Source organism: Gymnodraco acuticeps, unplaced genomic scaffold (genome assembly GCF_902827175.1).
Source record: "Gymnodraco acuticeps unplaced genomic scaffold, fGymAcu1.1, whole genome shotgun sequence".
Lineage (NCBI taxonomy): Eukaryota > Metazoa > Chordata > Actinopteri > Perciformes > Bathydraconidae > Gymnodraco > Gymnodraco acuticeps.
The window spans coordinates 3,648,364-3,667,513 of record NW_022989894.1 but is presented as its reverse complement, the minus strand read 5'-3'; the positions used below and the strand labels follow the sequence as shown (position 1 = coordinate 3,667,513).

The 19,150-nt window shown below is 46.0% G+C and overlaps 2 protein-coding genes across 3 annotated transcripts in view; both read right to left on the bottom strand.

The window, feature by feature from the left end:
- Positions 1 to 2,497: 2,497 nt before the first annotated feature.
- On the bottom strand, positions 2,498 to 4,905 carry LOC117539225 (bone morphogenetic protein 10-like). The gene is made up of 2 exons (XM_034205284.1): positions 4,468 to 4,905; positions 2,498 to 4,143 (listed from the first exon to the last, which is right to left on the bottom strand). The coding sequence occupies exons 1-2, from the start codon at positions 4,799 to 4,801 to the stop codon at positions 3,092 to 3,094; spliced, it is 1,386 nt and encodes a 461-aa protein (XP_034061175.1). The 5' UTR covers positions 4,802 to 4,905; the 3' UTR covers positions 2,498 to 3,091.
- A 2,107-nt stretch (positions 4,906 to 7,012) lies between these two features.
- arvcfa (ARVCF delta catenin family member a) overlaps positions 7,013 to 19,150 on the bottom strand; it is a 32,515-nt gene continuing 20,377 nt past the window's right edge. For both annotated transcript variants that reach the window (XM_034205073.1, XM_034205078.1), the window contains 3 exons: positions 8,757 to 8,844; positions 8,076 to 8,152; positions 7,013 to 7,956 (listed from right to left, as the gene is read on the bottom strand). In XM_034205073.1, the coding sequence (XP_034060964.1) occupies positions 7,864 to 7,956; positions 8,076 to 8,152; positions 8,757 to 8,844 (258 nt within the window). In that variant the 3' untranslated portion in view covers positions 7,013 to 7,863. The remainder of the gene's footprint in view (positions 7,957 to 8,075; positions 8,153 to 8,756; positions 8,845 to 19,150) is intronic.

Genomic DNA, 19,150 nt, shown 5'->3' with positions numbered 1-19,150 from the left:
GAAAAATAATCAACACTTAAATCAGACTTTCGTTACACCTGGAGTAAATTCACAAGCTAACCTGCAGTATACAAAGTCATTAAAACTGCACCTATGCCAGCTTTGATAACACTTTAATACGTCAATAATTATAATCATAACATATAATATATGTTATTCTGAAATGGACCAACTTGCATAATGAGTGCTATTACTTTTGGTACTTTAAATACATTTGTATGCTATACTTTTGTACTTTTACATGAGCAACATTTTGAATGTAGCAAATTGTACTTGTAAGAGTGTATTCCTAAACTGTGATACTTGTACTTGTAATCAAGTACAAGATCTGAGTGGTTCTCCCACCTCTGTTTTTCATACATATTCAAATAGATCGCTTCTCCTCACCAGATGGTTGTCACCATAAAAACAAAGTTGGTTATATTATTTTATATTTGCTGGGTGCATTCCTCTCCAATGTATTAATGAATGCATGTCCAATGTATACAAGAATAACATCTTTAAGGTGTAACTTAAGTGTTGTGATGGTTTTACTGTACTTTCAAGTCTATTAGAATAGAGTGTGACATCACAGTAATAAAACCATTCTACTGTCCAATTCTCCCTTTCTGGTTCTCTCTCTTTCCATATATCCCAATGAGATTTACCAAGTGTTTATGATTCAAAGTTACCCTCCCATGAACCAACAGCTTTGTTGCATAAGATTGATGTCCAAAAGCTGCCAAATAAACCTGATGACAAGTTGTTTTCCAGACTATGTAGAGATAGGCAAAGAGAAAGATTATAGAAAAGCAGCTTCTATTTATAATGTATCAGCTGTAAAAATATAATATGAAATAAGTATACAGATATGGTTTTTAACATGGTTAAAAATGCAGATATTTAGGTGCGAACGGTGTTGACCAATGAACAACACAAATAATGCGTTTCATAAAAACAAACCCATTTATTGTTTGTGTAGTAAACTAAATAAACAGAATGATATATTTGTAAAGCTTAATTATACATTATTCTGGAGGTGGAGTAATGTAACATTCTTCTTTTTATTTATATTGATGCCTGTTAATGTTTAAACAATGCAGATGGGTGTTTCAATAAAATGAAGCCATCACAACAGAACACAGAATATGATGAACGCAAAGTGTATGGGGAATAGTCCTCAAGGGTCTTGGCTAAAAAAGAACATTAAATGTAAGATTCGGCATCTTCCCCTCACCCAAATCCTTTTTGTATGGTCCCTAACCAAAAAAAAAACAGGCCATAGTGAACAGAGAAGTTGGAATATTGGATTTTTTTAGGAATAATTATTCGGTTTTTACTTTTTCTGGTTTCAAATAAGTTCCACACTGTGAAATAAATGTATTATCTGTCACTGTCTGTCGATATCTCTGCCCTGCAAACTTGGCCGATGTAAATCTGTGAGCTGAGTGAGGATCCTATTAAGTCAGAAAGTTCAACAGTGTTATTCCGTCAATGTTATCTCCGACTGTTAACAGCAGAAGCAAGGTGATGATGTGACATGTATTTCTTTCCATTTGTACTGTTGCTGGGCCTCGATAAGGGAGTCAGCATGCTCGTGTCAGAAAGAGGAAGTGGGGGGTTCAGAGGGCACTGAGCAACCTGATGGCAGGATTGTCAATAGAACATGTTGGCGTTGGAGACCAGGAATCTGACACCACCTTCTCACAAATGCTGCCACTTGGAGTGGCGTCTCATCCTGAGTGACGGTCTACAAGACTCCAGGCTCTGACACCTCCTTATCACTGTGGCATGGAGCGGGCAGCGAGAGGCCCGCCAGGCATGTGACGCTAGAGTTACATGTGATTACATGACAATGAAACAGGGTGTACAAGAGATCAAAACTTGCTTAATGAGAATTGTATTCTTTACAACTATGATAACAATAATATCGGTGTGATAACCAAAAGCAGAATATGAATGGCTGCGGTGTGAGGAAAGATTTCACAGCAGTTTATAGCAATGTTAGGTAAGAGAAATTGTTCATTTTTCAGACAGGAATCCCAGAAGAAATCCAAGATACTGTGAAAGTCATCTCCTGGTCAAAAGCTAGATATAATGGTAAGCAAATAAAGGGAAAAATGTCACATACTTTAAATAATTTCCGCAGCTACAACGTACCATAGTCCATCTTCTTAATGAGCATATAGCCAACCCGATGATTCAATGCAATGATTTTAAGAGACTTTTCATACAAAAACAAAAACATACAGCATCCTATAAGTAGTGCAAATCATTGTTATCCGGGGGCTATCCTGAATTGTAGATTTTTCAATTATTCTGAAACTGAATATGCTGGAGCAACTACTGCATTAGATGTATTTCCTGCCAGAACGAAATGTAGATATTATAAAGAAAGGTCTGTGATGAAAATATGTCAGATAATAAGATACTGCATTTACATATTGCAATAAGATGGCGTGTAGAAGTATTTTCTTTTCAAGCACTGTAATAACCCAGGGCGCGAACTTCACTTTTGTCAGATTCAGTACCTTGAAACATTCTTTTGATCTTGGATCCCGCACACATACTTTGAAACAATTCAGAAGGTTGTTATTGCAACTGATAACAGTGCTGTAGTATTGAACCTTTTGACTAGCTCGCCATTAATGACATGGAGTTTCCAAACAGGATTTATCGGAATATTCAGACATCCACTCTCAGAACCTTCTTTCTTTTCTCTTGCAGTGTCAGATGGGGCCGATAACCTACAGTAGTATTTGTAGGAATATGGCCTGTGATTTACACTGTAATGTGGTATCATCCAAAAGCATTCTAAAATACATAAAACAGCAAATAATATATTAAATCATGACAAAAGCTTTATATTCTACATTAATATAATAATAACCTTTATACAATTACAAATGTACATAATTTAGCACAGCATGTGTCCGTCCCTAATATACAACTATATGTCTAGAGTTCTGTTTTTGCACACCACTGTAGAGATCTTAAATACTGTTGAAACAAGCACATGATAAGGAATATAAATAGATGAATAGATGTGTTTCTGAGATGATGGTTGAAACATTGGTGCAGTCTCTCTCTCTCTCTGTAAATGTTTTCAAGACTATCTACAGCCACACTCTGCCACCACCATCCCCTCATACTTGTGTTCGAAAGTGGTCACTCCGTTATCGTTATAAAGGAGTGAAATTGGCTCCAACTTAGTGGGTACACAGCAGGCACGCGATGCCCTCTCCGGACTCTTAACACTCAGCAGTGTCTGCACTATGGCATGTTTGGTAGGCGAGACCTCGGAGGTCATAGGGGGGTTGCACACGCCGTTGCACTCATACGCCTCATAGCCCTTAGGCTGGATGATCCACGTGTCCCAGCCAATGTCTTTCAAATCCACAAAGAGTGGGGTCCTCTTGCATGGCTCGCTCTTAACATTGCGACGGATTCGGGGAGGTGTGTCATAGATAAGGTTGGACTGCAGTTGCATGAGAGACTGTTTGTCCAGCTCGTCCTGAATAGCGTGGCCGGCATTGTGGTTCCCCCAGAAATCTGGTTGGCTTCGGCCTACATTATCAGGAAGGTCATTCTCATGTTCGATCAGCTGGTTGAGCTCTTGTTTATCCTGCTTGCGATCTCCGATTTGATCATCTGAGAATACAATCATCACTGCATTGTGTTTCCCCTCCAAACTTCTGTCGATATCAACCCCAACCAATCTCTCATCCTGCTCCGTGACCTCTTGAGTGACCCCTTCCTCTTCTGACCCAAGACATGCAATATGTACCTCCAGACTGTGAGTAGCAAACCCCAACGACTTCCGCCAGAGTGCAACCGCATGAGTCAGGTCAAACGACACCCAGCTCTTATCTTTGGCACGAAAATGCTTTGTCACCAGTTCCTCAAAATCCTTCATCTCCACCACCTCTTCTTTATCCCTCCTTCTCCCTTCTTTCCCCACCTCTTTAGTCCAAACAACGGCCTCATGTATTTTGTAAATGGTCACCTTGCAGTCAATGCCGGCATTTGATCTTTGGGCCTTCTGGAACAGGGTGAAAAGGCGAAGCTCAGCTATGGTTATGTGCTCATGGTGGTGCATGGAGATGTTGAACAGCAGGGGATGTATCCGTACACCCCTTGTTGTTATGCTGTAGGGGGAGGAATCTGAAATCAAGATATCAAAAAAAGTGTTAATCAATGCATTTTGTATGTTTTTGATGTCAAAACTCATGTTAAACTGTTATATATTAAAACGTAAACACACAAAATTCACGTTTTGTTTTTTTGTAAATCATATTAATTTTCAAGGCAATTAAAACAATAAACACTTCTAGATTTATGTATTATGATCAAAGCAATCGACATTTTTAAATCCGTAAATCTTAAGAATGTCAGAGAAAACCAATAATAAATAAATAACTTATTTATTTTTGTGCAATACAGAATAGAAATGCTCAAAAAGTTTGTTAAACACAAAGAAGTTTGTACCTTCATTCTTGAAACTGCGCACGACGTTGGCTGAGGGAACAGCCGTGCGGTCGTTGGCAAAGCGGTCGTACAGCTCCAGCATGTACTCTGGGGGCTCCCTGCGGGCAGGCAGAGGCCTGGGCTGGGGCCTCAGCTCGGTCAGGTTCATAGTGGAGAGAAACTGACTCAGAAAGACCTGAGCATCAAGTAGCGGATTATCACCCATCCTGACTGATACCCTGTGACTGTTCTCAGGGGACCTGATAGGACTGCTCATGCTCAAACCAGTCAACATCAGGAGAAAGACATTCGAAGAGCGGATCAATCCAAAGTTGGAGAGGAATGAAACAGCCATGGTAGAGTGGAGTAAAGGTTTAAAATCCAGAGATTGAGTATCAGATGAGAAGACGGGAGGGATCCTTTGGAAAGGATACCTGCAACTGGGAAAGACTGTCCTTCGGTAAATGACAACAGGTTGCTGTTGGGGGCAAAGACAAAACAGGTTTGCCCTTGTTGATCTTGAGGTTTGGTTCTGAGGGCAGGGCTGTGCTGTCCAATGTGCTGTGCTGACATGTTTGGAGATGTTTGGCCTTGCTCTGCCCACCTCCCTCTCCACCCGCCAGGACCTTATCATCCATTTCCACTGATATCTTGATGCATGCATTTTTTTCCTAATTAACCACTGACAAAACTTGCCTTAAAGTGACTTTAGATCAGCATTATATGTTCATGTATGTAGTGATTTATGTTGCACAATGCTGACATTTAAAATGTTTAACCGTTATAAAAAACAAATAAAGAACATAATGGGTTTGGAGATAACAAAGTTTTTAAGTTTTCAAATGATGTTGGTGGTTCTACTTTTCATTCTAATGCCTGAAATCAATTACCAATTAACAATATGTGTTCATTTATGCTATGCAATCTCCACAAGAGGCTAGTGTAGACTCAGTGTCTGTACTTCTGCCTCCTCATCTTAAATGTAATTAAACATTTTCATTAAGTGGTTAAGAGGGTTGATTTGATCTCATTTGCATATGCTTTTAGCAAATTACTGGTATTGTTTTAATAGCGACTCTCTGACAGCTCACAAATGCAATAATTGACATCAAAGTACACTCACTTTAACAAACAAAAAACGTATTTAAATAAATGAAAACTGATTTAAAAAATATGTCATTTTAGATGATTGAGACATACAACACTGACATTCCACTCATAGCTCTGAAAACACGTATATGAGACATACACATCATGCCTTGACATGAAGCTATAGATATTTGAACACAGTACATGAGTATCTAGATGCCAACACGTTACTGCTGCAGCCTGCCGAACGAAACATGACTAATGTCAACACATTTCAGCGCACTCAGTGGCATTGTGCAACCAAGATCAAAGTTTGTTATCAGTCCTCACAGCGACTGCCGATATGAGGTTATATAAATGTCTTGACAGCTTGTCTGGGTGTACATGAGGTAGGAAATGTATTATTCTAATGTTTATTCAAGGCAAAAACATGTTATTTATTTGATTTGAAATATGCCACAAATTACTTTTGGGGAGGAAATGAGAATACAAAGACAAATGTAGCATTGGTATTCTTTGGAAGTGTTTTTGTGATACTCCTTTGCTGAGTCACTGCTTAATCAATAAATGCATTATGTCGAGGGCGTAATAAGCATAATACATATTCAAACCATATATTGTACGGTACATTTTTGTCATCTCTGATAAGTTTGTTGTAAGGTATTCTGCATACTGAATTTATGCTAATATATTGAAATGTTGTGAGTTTTGCAAAGAACTGGACATTACTAGGAGTAAACAAAGCAATCTGAACAGTATTGCAATGGATGCTGTAGAGTAGGTCATGTTTTAATCTATATTTAACCAGGTAGTCCGGTATTGCAGTAGGTTGCAGACCAAAATACAGTATGTATAAAGAACTTCCAACATATTGCTGTTTGTTTCAAAATATAACTGCTGGGAGTTGAGCGTGTTTTCCAGACTGTTCCCCTGGAATAATTAAATTCATTAGTCAGTGTTTTTTGGCCAATGCACCTCCATTTTGGCACAGATTTCTCCTCTTTGGATCTCTTTGGGTAGGTAAGTGGTTTGAAAACTTGCATATAATTGTTATGAGTGCCAGAAATCATCTACAGCTGTCCAATTCTGCCAACTGGCATTCAACCAAATATGACACACATTTGTAGTTGTGTTTGCAATTGTTGTTTAGCTGTGTTAGAGTTAGGTGTTTATTATGTTGTACCAGCACATAGTGTGACTGCTAGCAAAGAATAAGCCCTGGCTGTGTACAAATGTTCTTTATACAACGAATGTGTAGGTTTTTAAGTTTGACCACAACGTAGAGAAATTTGAAAATGCAATAGTCACAATTGACTGCCTATAAAGAAAATTAATAGGAGACTTTATCTATTAATTTAAACCAATAAATAAATAAATACAGGGTTGTTAAATCAGCCGGGGGGTGCTGTTTGGTATCCACTGATAAAATGGAAGAGGGCATAAAATCCAGTCTGCAAAACAAAAAAAGACTTCAATAAAAATGTGAAATTATGCACATCATTTATTTTCATTTTTCATTCAATATAGCGATGCAAAAAGGACCACTGCAAAGCAGAGTTGTATAGAATGTAGGATCACTTACCGGGATTAGCTAATGCACATCGATAACCTTTAATTAATAACATGGGTATTACAATAAATATTACAATATAAATACCTTCATTTAGAATATTAACAGTCTTTTGTTACACATTTACAATTCCCTTTTGCCTATCATGAAACAAATGGAATAGAGAGGCTTTGCTAATAACAGCATAGTCGAGTCTGATGGCAGCTTTGTCAAGAATGAACTGAATTTAAAATCATTTGGATGTTTTTGAAGACGAGGCCGACGGTGGCCCTAATAGTAATTATCTCAAACACTGACCAAATTATATTTAAATAATTTTATATCAGAATATTTTTCAGCCCATAACCCATGGGGATGGACAACAACCGATGCTAATTTAGGCCTTAAACTTGACAAACTAGACGTTTTATAAATTATTTCCTTTTTGTGTAGCAATACAATTCAAATTGTACATGTCATATCATCTTTGGAGTCATGATTCACCACAGTTTGCATATTCAGGCTATTTCATATGTCATACATAATCCTTCATGAGTTTTTCAGAAATACAGTAGGCTATATTATGCTAAAGGTCAAAATCTATTAAATGTTTTTCCAAATAACCTCCATAATATATACATGTAAATGTTTGGCACGTTATTTCCTGTAAACTAAGGAAATTATTTGAATTGTCTGTACAAGAATGAGCAAATAGCACAAATCTGTATTTCACCAATGGAGAGTGTCTCTACAGGATGTATCTGGCCGTGTTGTGGTGTTTACACCCAGGAGTCCAGCGGTGGAGGTTTGTTATCCATGAGGCCCACTGCAGGCCTGCCAGCTCTGATGAAGTGTTTTCTCTCACTCAGCGCCTAGGTAAAGAAATATGCAAACAGACGGTGTTAGTCAATTTGAATCAGCAACACTGAAAAGCCTACCCATTAAAATCACAAGGCAATAATCCTCTAAAACTAATTTTAATAGAACATACCTGGAGGTTGTCTCTTTCCACAACAGGCCCTTTAGCATCTCCAACTCTATCGTTTGGCTCTAAACTGGAGTATACATCTGCAAAGGAAATTATAATTACATTAGCGGAAGACAATATGGCAAATGTGGCATTTTACTGACCATTTTACTCGATGCTAAATGCATATAATATGCTATTTCTTGTACTGGTGTCTGCAGAAGCCTATAAACTCTACACCAACATTCATTTTCACAACAGGCCAGTCATTAAAAAGCAGCAAAGCCTCAGAAACGATTACTAGATGACTGAGAGAAACAGGCACTTGTAATGAAATAATTCATTAAAAGCTTGCTTGGAAGCTAGAGGTCGCTCTTGACGTGAGAAAGCGGGTGCCCTTTTGGAACAACGTTGAAATGAAATGTCACTGCTGAGGCGTGCGCCTGCTCTGCCTGTGGGGGGGGGGGCATGTTCAGGCTAATAAGCTGAGTCTCTGCACTGATAACCCTGGCAGCACATCATTGGTTTAAGGCTATGATTCAGAAGAATATGGTGTGGTACTGAAACCCCCCCATTTATTTGTCCCTGACATGACAAGAGCCACAATATGTTTAAAATCCGCTTTTATTCCCCGAGCTAGAGAACACTTTTCTCATACAGATGACGGTTTAATAATAGTTTGAATGCATGCAATGATTTGCTGACCTTGGTTTTTGTCCATGAGAGGCAAGGTGATGTCATCGGCGCCTTGCTTTCCACTCTTGGATTTTTTTGTCACCCCGGTAGCTGTTGGCTTTGAAAGATAAAAAACGATTATGTTACTGGATGACTACCAGCATTTTATGCCCTCCTGTTATAATGTTTTAGAGGGGTATTAAAATGGTACCAATTAGAATGAATTGTGCTGTGTTGGACAGCCACACAACTTTACTTTTTCAGGAGACAATAAGCTTAAATGTAATTATCTGTTTTACAACTCACATAAAGGGTTTCCTGTGTCCTCAGTGGCAAACAGCCGACTGTGCAAAATATTTTCTGGGTTCAGATTAAGCCCAAATGTCCCCACTCCGACAAAACACTGATTTATTACCTGAATGTATCTTGTTTATTTTTTACTCATCCATGTTTGTATTTCTTGACTCACATTACTACTGGCAGGTGTAAAGTGGTTTGTCCTGCCAAATCCAGAAACTTGTTGTGAGGAATTGCAGTATCTCCTTCTCCTTTTTTCTGTTTGTCTGTCTTCCTGGCTGTGCGTGGTTGACCTACTTTCCGTTTCCCGCCAACTCACCTCCGCTCCTGTTTCTCATCATCACTGATTACCACCACTCACCTGCTGCTGCTTAAAACTCCGGTTCGATCATCAGACTTCGCCAGTTCTTCGTATACTCACAGTGGTAAACTCCAGTTCCGGCTGACTAGAATTGCTAGTCTTTTTGTATACTCTTCCAGTTGGATTTTTTCATATACTAATCCTGTTCTGTTTTGTGCCTGTTCCAGAAACTCCATATTCCATTCCGTCCTGCCTGCCACATCCAGCCCAACCTCCGTCTCAGCCCTGCTCCACGTTCTTCCCACTCTGTTGAGAGTTTACTTTGTCTCCTGCCTGTTTTTTGAGGACTTAAATAAATCCAGTCTTTTTGAAACTTCACCTAAGTCTCCGTCCCAAGTGTTCTTGCATCGCGGGTTCAAGTTTTGAGTCTCTTTACGAGGAGCGTAACAGAAGAACTGGCCAAGAATAAACCCCGCAGGATCCGGAGCGGATTCTACCCCAATCCTTCATGCCCTGTCAAGTCAGGGTTCCCTCCTGGGTGAACACGAAAAGCTCATCCGAGCGTTGGTTGATAGTAACCGGTCCATGGCTCATCATGTCTCCGAGTTGGCGTGCCAGATCTCCGCTCTCACTACCTCGACGGTAGCATTTCAGGCTTTTTCAGCCCCTTTGCCCCCTCCTCGCCAGGATTTTCCTATCACCGATCCTGAGCCATTTCACGGAGATGTGGAGAAATGCAGAGGTTTTTTGTTTCAATGTAACTATAGGTTACTTACGTAACCCCAGTTCTCAGAGTAACATGAAGTGAGATGTCTCACTATGGGATGCGCCTCATCGCGGAGCAAACAGAAGCATCAATCTCATTACGCCAATCCTGATTGGCTGGAGATCTTGACGTCAGCGTCAGGGAAATCACCCCCTATAAGTAGCTTGCGCCACAACGCATGCGCCATTCAAAATAAGCACCTCTTCTCGCTTCACCATAGCAAGGGGGGCCGTCTGGTGAGACATCTCACTTCATGTTACTCTGAGAACTGGGGTTACGTAAGTAACCTATAGTTCTCATTCATAACACTCCGTTCGATGTCTCACTATGGGAAATTGTAGCTCCCGTATTGCCAGATGAGCTTATCTCGAAAATCACCAAACCAACCAGAACTTAACAGGTAGAGCTCTGACTCAACCAGGTGCCCAGCACTGCTTGAGTCACACTGGGAGCAGAACGTCCAGCCTGTTAGGAGGCAGACAAAAGTGAGCGGCGAGGACCAGCTCGCCGCTGCACCAATGTCTTTGATGGGAGACATCCTGGACAGAGTCCAGAATGCAGCCAGACTCTGAGTCGAAAGAGCTCGCGGACCCGAGGGTGCCTGCGAACTCTGACTCGTATGAGCCCCAAAGCAATTGCTTCCACAGACCAGTGGGAGAGCCGTTGCTTAGTAACAGGCTTGCCCTTATAAGGGTTAGCCCAGGACACAAGGGGTTGGTCATTATGATAAAGCACCCTTGATCTGTCCCTGTACGTGCGTGAAGCACGGGCTGGACACGGCAAATCCGGCCGCTGTTCCCCGGAGGAATACAGTGGCGGGGAGGATGCCTTAATGTCAAATGTGGTACCCGAACCGACCGCCTTAAGATAAAGGCAGGGTCAGGCTTCAACCACACTCTGTTTGCCCTGGGGCAAACTGAGTGCATGAAAACTGTACAGATAGTGCATGAGTGCCACTGGCTCGCTTGGCAGCTGCCAGGGTCAGCGTCATGTCACACTGTATTTAGATTGTACCACTCACGGGCCAGGCCCATAGAGCCAAGCGCTCTGGGTGTGGGTGAAAGATCGCCCCCCCCGCTTGGGACAGTATGTCCCTGCGTAGTGGGAGCTGCCATGGCTGCCCGCACAGCAGCTGATATATCTCCGCTAGCCAGTACATAGCTGGCCAGTGCGGAGCTATCAGGATAAGTGTGTGGCGTTGCTCTCTCACTCTGGCCAGAGTTGGGGGTATCAGAGCCAGGGGTGGGAACGCGTACAGAAGGCCCGGGGGCCAATTGTGCGCGAGTGCATCCACGCCTAACGGTGCATTTAGATCGCGCATCGAAAATAACAGCTGACACTGAGCGTTGTCTTTCGATGCGAACAGATCCACCGCGGCTCTGCCGTAACGCACCCACAGCTGGCTCACAATCCTTGGATGTAGAGTCCAGTCTGCATAAAGTGGTATACCTCTGGACAGTAGATCTGCCCCGAGGTTCCTCACTCCCGGTACGTGCGTCGCTCTCAGAGAGAGGAGACGCCTACCGCTCCATAGGATAAGTTTGCGCGCCAGTGTGTGTAACTGGAGAGAACGCAAACCCCCTTGGCGGTTAACATACGATATCGTGGTCGTATTGTCTGTCCTCACGAGGACGTGATGTCCCCTGAGGAAAGGCAGAAAGCGTTTTAGGGTGAGAAACACCGCTAAAAGCTCCAGGTAATTTATGTGTGCCCGCTGGAGGTCTCTGCTCCAGAGACCCCTCACCGGGCGACCTTCATAAATACCTCCCCAACCTGTCAGACATGCGTCCGTGGTGACCACTTTCCGTGAAAGGACAGCACCCATAGGCACACCTCGTACTAGAAAAGTCGGGTGCAGCCAGTGGCGCAGTGCCATTACGCATTTCACAGTAACCATCACTCTCCATGGCGCGCGGGGTTTAGTTTTAGGGCGGCCACCCAGCGCTGAAACTCCCTCATGTGTAAGCGTCCCAGTCGTACGACCAGGATGGCTGACGCCATGAGCCCCAGCAATCGCAGGCATGATCTGAAGAGAACATGTTTGCGCAGCTGGAAAAGAGCGAGACAAGCTCTGAAAGCTTTCACTCTTTCCGCTGACAAGCGAGCTGAAAAGGGCACCGAGTTCAGGCGTAAACCCAGGAAGAGTATAGTCTGCGCGGGGCACAACATGCTCTTCTCTGTGTTTATTATGAAACCCAGGTTGAGCAGGTGCTTTACGAGGACATTCGTCTGCGTAACAGCCTCCTGCTCCGACTGTGCAAGAAGCAGCCAGTCGTCCAGGTAGGTCGCCAGGCGAATACCCTGTTGTCTTAACGGGGCTATCGCGGCTTCCGTACATCGTACAAACACCCTTGGACTGAGAGACAGACCGAAGGGGAGTACTCTGTATTCATAACAGATCCCCTGAAATGTGAATCTCAGATATTTCCTGTGTGGGTAATATACTGGGATGTGAAAATACGCATCTTTCAGGTCGACTGATGTGAACCAGTCGTCTTGTCGCACGAGCCGCAGCAGAGATGTGTGAGTGAGCATTCTGAACTTATATCTTCTTAGATATTTGTTCAGAGCCCTCAAATCAAGTATTGGCCGAATTCCGTTCCCTCCCCGTTTGGGAACGAGGAAGTACTTGGAATAGAAGCCGCCCTGACTCTGCTCGGCGGGTACAATAGATATAGCCCTCTTTTCTAGGAGAGAGAGAATCTCTTTCTCCAGAATATGGGCTGACTCTCCTCGGGCCTGCGAATGCAGAATGCCCGAGAAGCGAGGGGGGGGTGACAGCGAATTGGAGTCTGTAGCCCCGTGTTACTGTCTTGAAAACCCAGGCAGATGATGTGAGCATCTTCCACTGCATGCTCCTTAGAGCCAGTGGAGATGTCACACCTCTTCCCCTCTGAGTCTCTATTTGTTGTGTTATGGGGCCCTCTAGTGTCTGAACACAGTGGTGCCCCCTTTTCGACAATCCCCACCGACACTGCGCATGCGCATGACGGTGGTGCCTTCACAACCCCAGCCGGCACTGCGCATGCGCGTGGCGGTGGTGCTTTTAAAAAACCCAGCCGGCACTGCGCATGCGCGTGACGGTGGTGCCTTCACAGACCCGCCTGTAATCCGCCTTTTGAGAGATGCCGTAGCTGCTCTCAGAAGGGGAACTGTTTATTGTTTTTCTTTTCATTTTTCCGAGCTGCGCCCTTGGCTCGAAGCCTGGATGCGTCAGCGGAAAATGATTTGTGACAGAAAAATCAATAAGTGTGTGACATGTGTTTATGCGGACTTGAGGATGGTGTTGAGGCATCTCTCGAGGCGGCGGGAACACATTTAGAGCTGGGGAACCGTAGACTTCCAGCTCTGTCACAGAGGGGAGAAGGAGGGGCTGTCACGCCGCTCGCTTCTTCTTCCTCGACTGCTGGCCGAAATTCTGGGTTGGCTGCGCCTGAGCTGCAGCCGGAACCGGAGATTTTCTAGGCCAGCTCGCCCTCGTCTCCAGCCTGGGCTGGGGACTCGGGGCGGGCTTTTCTTCACGACCCCAGCCGGCACTGCGCATGCGCGTGACGGTGGTGCCTTTACAGCCCCAGCCGGCACTGCGCATGCGCGTGACGGTGGTGCCTTCACAGACCCGTCAATTGTCCGCCCTTTGAGAGAGGCCGTAGCTGCTCTCAGAAGGGGAACAGTTGACGGACTGTTTATTGTTTTTCTTTTCATTTTCGAGCTGCGCCCTTGGCTCGAAGCCTGGATGCGTCAGCGGAAAATGTTTTATGACAGAAAAATCAATAAGTGTGTGACATGTGTTTACGCGGACTTGAGGATGGTGTTGAGGCATCTCTCGAGGCGGCGGGAACACATTTAGAGCTGGGGAACCGTAGACTTCCAGCTCTGTCACAGAGGGGAGAAGGAGGGGCTGTCACGCCGCTCGCTTCTTCTTCCTCGACTGCTGGCCGAAATTCTGGGTTGGCTGCGCCTGGGCTGCAGCCGGAACCGGAGATTTTCTAGGCCAGCTCGCCCTCGTCCCCTGCCTGGGCTGGGGACTCGGGGCGGACTGCGACCTCTGCGTTTTCGGTATTTTGAACCGAGCAGGGTTCGGAGCAGCTTGGACGAAGGGCTGCCGCTGCGAAGGCAGCGGCTGGGCCCTTCGAGGGAGGCAGAGGTGGAGGGCCTCGTCCTCCTTCTTTTTCGACTCGCATCTCCTCTGCATGGAGGCAAGAGCGGAGCCGAAAATCCCCTCGGGAACGATGGGCATGTCAAGCACATCCTGAACAACGTTCAGAGCCCTGGCGGACAACGCTGCGGCTCTGTAGGACCGTTCAGTCATGGTCGACTGGAAACGGTCCACCTTCGCTGGCAGCGTGGGGTTCCTGCTTGGTGACCCATCCTCGGTGGGAAGTGGGCTGCCACCAGCAGTTCCATCGGCGGTATGCGGAGCAGGCCGAGCCTCTGCGGGCGAGACCATGGTGAGGTCTCGCCGGGAGCTCCCGCCTGGTGAGGCGTGGGGCTCCGTTCCCGCGTCTCTTGCCGCCACCGGGTCCCGGCCTGAACGGCGTGGGATCTCGGTTCCGCAGCTGCCGCTGTTAGTGAGCCACAGACCGACACAGTGAGGGGCTCAGTCTCTGCGGCGGACGCCCCCGTGTCTTGATTGCCAAACGGCGAATCAGTGGACATGAGGGAGTCCTGTTCCAACAAGCTAGCTTGGTGTGCTAGCCGTCGGTGGAGGCTCTTTCGGGTGAAAAGGGCACAATGCCCGCACGAGCCGGGGTTGTCGATAGCCTCCTGGGCGTGTTCCAGCCCGAGGCAGGACGAGCAGACCTGGTGTGAGTCTGTGCCTGCTATCTTCAACCCGCAGCCGCATGACCGAGCCTCCGAGTCCCTGACTCCTCTGGTGTGAGGGGGAGAGGCGTCCATCTTGTTCGCCTCATGGCGTGGAGAGGACCCGCTCGTAACAGGTACGTCGTTGAGAGAAAAAGTGTTACCAACCCGTCCTTAATCCGGAGAAAAGGGGACGGTGTGGGTCCTTTGTTCTCAAAGAATATTGACTGGTGTGTCAATATACTTCTAATCCTTTTCTCCTCCGTGAGAGAGAAAAAGAAAAGCGTCCTCGCTACCGTGGTGTCGGTAGTAAGGGGAAGCTAGCTAGCAACAGGTGCGTAGCTAGCTTGAGAAAAATCAAAACCTTACCTTACTTTCCGGGGAAAGAACGGCGAGGTCGATTTTAATACTAACTGGCGTTAGTATTACCGTCTTCTTGCGAAGCAGAAGGAGTAGCTGGCGAGCGCCCGTCGACCGAAATGGTTATATTTGGGTTCAGTCTGTGGACCGTTAAGCTTGTCCGGCTACTATAGAGATGTGCTCTGAAGCGAGAAGAGGTGTTTGAATGGCGCATGCGTTGTGGCGCAAGCTACTTATAGGGGGTGATTTCCCTGACGCTGACGTCAAGATCTCCAGCCAATCAGGATTGGCGTAATGAGATTGATGCTTCTGTTTGCTCCGCGATGAGGCGCATCCCATAGTGAGACATCGAACGGAGTGTTATGAATGAGAACAAGGTTTTTCGCCAGCGTCCTGTTGCATTTGCTGCTGAAGCAACAAGGATTAATTTTGTTTTGGGGTTGCTCCGCGGGAGAGCTTTAACCTGGGCAGAGGCTTTAAACTCTTCGGTGGATTTTGACACTCTACGTTTTGAGGGCTTCTCTGATCGGTTCTCAGCTGTTTTTGATCATCCCAACTCCTCTGGCTCCGCCGAGAATGCTGCTTAGCCTGCAACAAGGAAGCCGGACAGTGGCTGATTACTCCATCGAGTTTCACACACTCGCTGCAGAGGCTCGATGGGACGAGGCGGCTCTCAAGGCGGTGTTTTTAAGAGGATTAAGGGACCAGCTTCGGGACGAATTGGCAGCACGAGACGTTCCAGCGGATCTCTCAGAGCTGATCTCCTTACGGCCCGTCTACACTACAGGCGTCAAAAAATGCTTTCAACGCTTCGCCCATTCATTTGAATGGGGTGACGTAGGATATTTTCAAACTTCGCCGAACTACATTGTGGGTAGCATGGCAAGGCGTTGTAAGCATCGCGAGCGTCTATCGGCCCGTCTCGATGCTTGCTCGAAGCTGGCGTCAGCCAATCAAATCCCGTTTTTGCAATTCCCGCCAGTACAAGCGCTAGCCAATCAAACCGCGTGCAAGCTGGGAGAGCCAGACCGCAGTTCATTTCCTCATATTCCAAACGAGAAATTACGGTAGCAAATCACCCGGTTCTTTCCGACTAGAACTATTTACCAGGATACAAACCGGAGGAACCAGGCATGGAGGGAGGTGGCAGAGACAGTGGGTGAAACTGGTAGGTTTTCGCCTGTTTGGGGATTTTATATCCAATTTACTTCGTTTTAACATTGCTATTGCTTTGTATGTCGGGGGCGGGAGATTCATGTGATTGGTTGTTGGTCGCGTTGCTCGCAAAAAATCGCCAAGCTTCAGACACGCCCAGCTTCAAGCTTTTTCGATGCCTGTAGACGGGCCGTAAGTGTCTCGTTTGGACGGTCGTCTGCGGGAGCGCCGAGCTGAGCGAACACGGAGGGATTCACCAGTCTCACTCAGTAAGCCCAGTTCTTCCTCCTACTCTGCTCACTCGGCGTCTAGACCTCCCTCTTTTCCCCCGTTGTCCAGCGTGCGCACCTCTTCTCAGGAGGAGCCCATGCAACTGGGTCGTGCTAGACTTTATCTGGAGGAGCGTCAGCGCCGGATAGGTGCAGGCCAATGCCTGTATTGTGGAAAGACTGGGCATAGCATTCCCAACTGCCCAGTACGTCCAAACTGGGAGGCTCATCAGTAAGATTGGGGGTCCTGACGAGTCCACAGCAATCATCTCTAACCCCATCCTTGACTCGTTTTCTTATTCCCGCCAAGCTCTGTGTTAGTTCTATGACATTGCCTCTCCAGGCTCTCATTGATTCTGGTGCGGAGGATAGCTTTTTGGACCAGGAGCTAGCTGAACAGCTGGGACTCTGCTTTGAGCCGCTAGAGGAACCGTTAACTGCCTGTGCTCTAAATCAGGGGTTCTCAAAGTGCGGCCCGCGGGCCAATGGCGGCCCTCGGAAATGTTTCTGGCGGCCCGCGTTAGTTAATGTGACACGCTGAAATGCATGCGTTATATTTTAATCCTCCATGGTTCGTATCTAGTAAGAATTAGAATGGAATTTAAGAATGGTAAAACTGCGCCCCCTGGGTTGTCATTCCTAAATTATGAATGATAGCTTGTGGAAAGTTTGCTAGACTACTGGTTGCATGGCAACTAGGCATCTCGCGAGTTGCGGTAATTGGTTAGTACAATAAAGAAAGGATTTGTTTTGGAATTATTTTGTGTTCCGTTTTTTCTTGGGCGGCCCTCAATCCAATATTGGGTACCTAAATTGGCCCTCACTCATCAAAACTTTGAGAACCCCTGCTCTAAATGGACAAATCATCTCCTCAGTCACAGCACAGTCACCCCTTGTGACTTTAATCACCTCCGGAAACCACCGTGAACTTATCCAGTTTAAGGTAATATCCTCTCCTTCTACACCTCTGGTTTTGGGTTACCCGTGGCTACGTACTCACAACCCACACATTGATTGGGCTAAGGGAAGGATTATGGAATGGGATCAGCACTGTCTCGCTAACTGCCTGTGTTCTGCCATACCTTCAACTTCTGTTTCCCCAAATCCTGTTGTCTGCCCTGATGCATCTGTAGATTTGACTGGTGTTCCTACTACTTACCACGACCTGCGTTGGGTCTTCAGCAAAGAGAGGGCTCTCTCTCTTCCTCCCCACCGACCCTACGACTGCCCAATTGATCTGCTCTCTGGAGCTCCTCTACCCTCCAGCCGCCTCTACAATCTGTCCCGTCCTGAGAGGGAGGCTATGGAGCTTTATATCACGGACTCTGTGGCTGCTGGTATTATTCGTCCCTCCTCTTCTCCTGTGGGTGCCGGGTTCTTCTTTGTAGGCAAGAAGGATAAGTCGCTACGACCTTGCATAGACTTTCGGGGGTTAATCAATATCACGGTCAAGAACAAGTACCCATTACCCCTTCTCACCTCAGCTTTTTAACCTCTCCAAGAGGCAACCCTGTTCACCAAGCTTGACCTTCGAAACGCCTATCATCTGATCCGCATCCGCCAGGGGGATGAATGGAAGACAGCGTTTAACACTCCATTGGGCCATTTTGAATATCTGGTCATGCCTTTTAGTCTCACTAACGCCCCAGCAGTTTTCCAGGCTATGATCAATGATGTCTTGCGTGACTTCCTTAACCGCTTTGTCTTTGTCTACTTAGACGACATCCTGATTTTCTCCAGGAATCGGGAGGAACACGAGAACCATGTCCGCAGGGTCCTACAGAGACTGCTGGAGAACAAGCTCTATGTTAAGGCGGAGAAGTGCGAGTTCCACCAGAACCGGATCAGCTTCCTGGGCTACATCATCAGCCAGGGCAAGGTGGAGGCAGACCCTGGAAAGATCAAGGCAGTGGTGGAGTGGCCAGTCCCAACTACAAGGAGGGAGCTCCAGAGGTTTCTGGGATTTGCCAACTTTTACCGTTGCTTCATCCGGAACTTCAGTAAGGTAGCTGCACCTCTCTCCAGACTCACCTCCGTCAACATCACGTTCTGTTGGACTCCAGAGGCTAACAGAGCTTTCATCAAACTCAAGTCCTTGTTCACCTCAGCTCCCATCCTTATTCAGCCAGACACAGAGAAGCAGTTTGTTGTGGAGGTGGACGCGTCTGATACTGGAGTAGGAGCAGTTTTGTCTCAGACGGCTGGTCCTGACAACATCCTCCATCCCTGTGCTTTTTTTTCACGTCGCCTCTCTCCTGCGGAGCGCAATTATGATGTTGGTAACAGGGAGCTTCTGGCTGTTAAGTTGGCACTAGAGGAGTGGAGACACTGGCTCGAAGGCAGCAAGCAGCCTTTCCTGGTCTGGACAGACCACAAGAATCTCTCCTACATCCAGTCGGCGAAGCGACTGAATTCCCAACAGGCCAGATGGGCTCTGTTCTTCTGTCGCTTCGACTTTTGCCTCACCTTCCGCCCT

Bases quoted from the DNA above. Each gene is read 5' to 3' on its own strand.
- LOC117539225 (XM_034205284.1), bottom strand. From the start codon at position 4,801: ATGGCTGTTTCATTCCTCTCCAACTTTGGATTGATCCGCTCTTCGAAT. The intron at 4,144-4,467 runs GTACAAACTTCT...TCTTGATTTCAG, and splicing joins GCGCAGTTTCAAGAATGAAG to ATTCCTCCCCCTACAGCATA.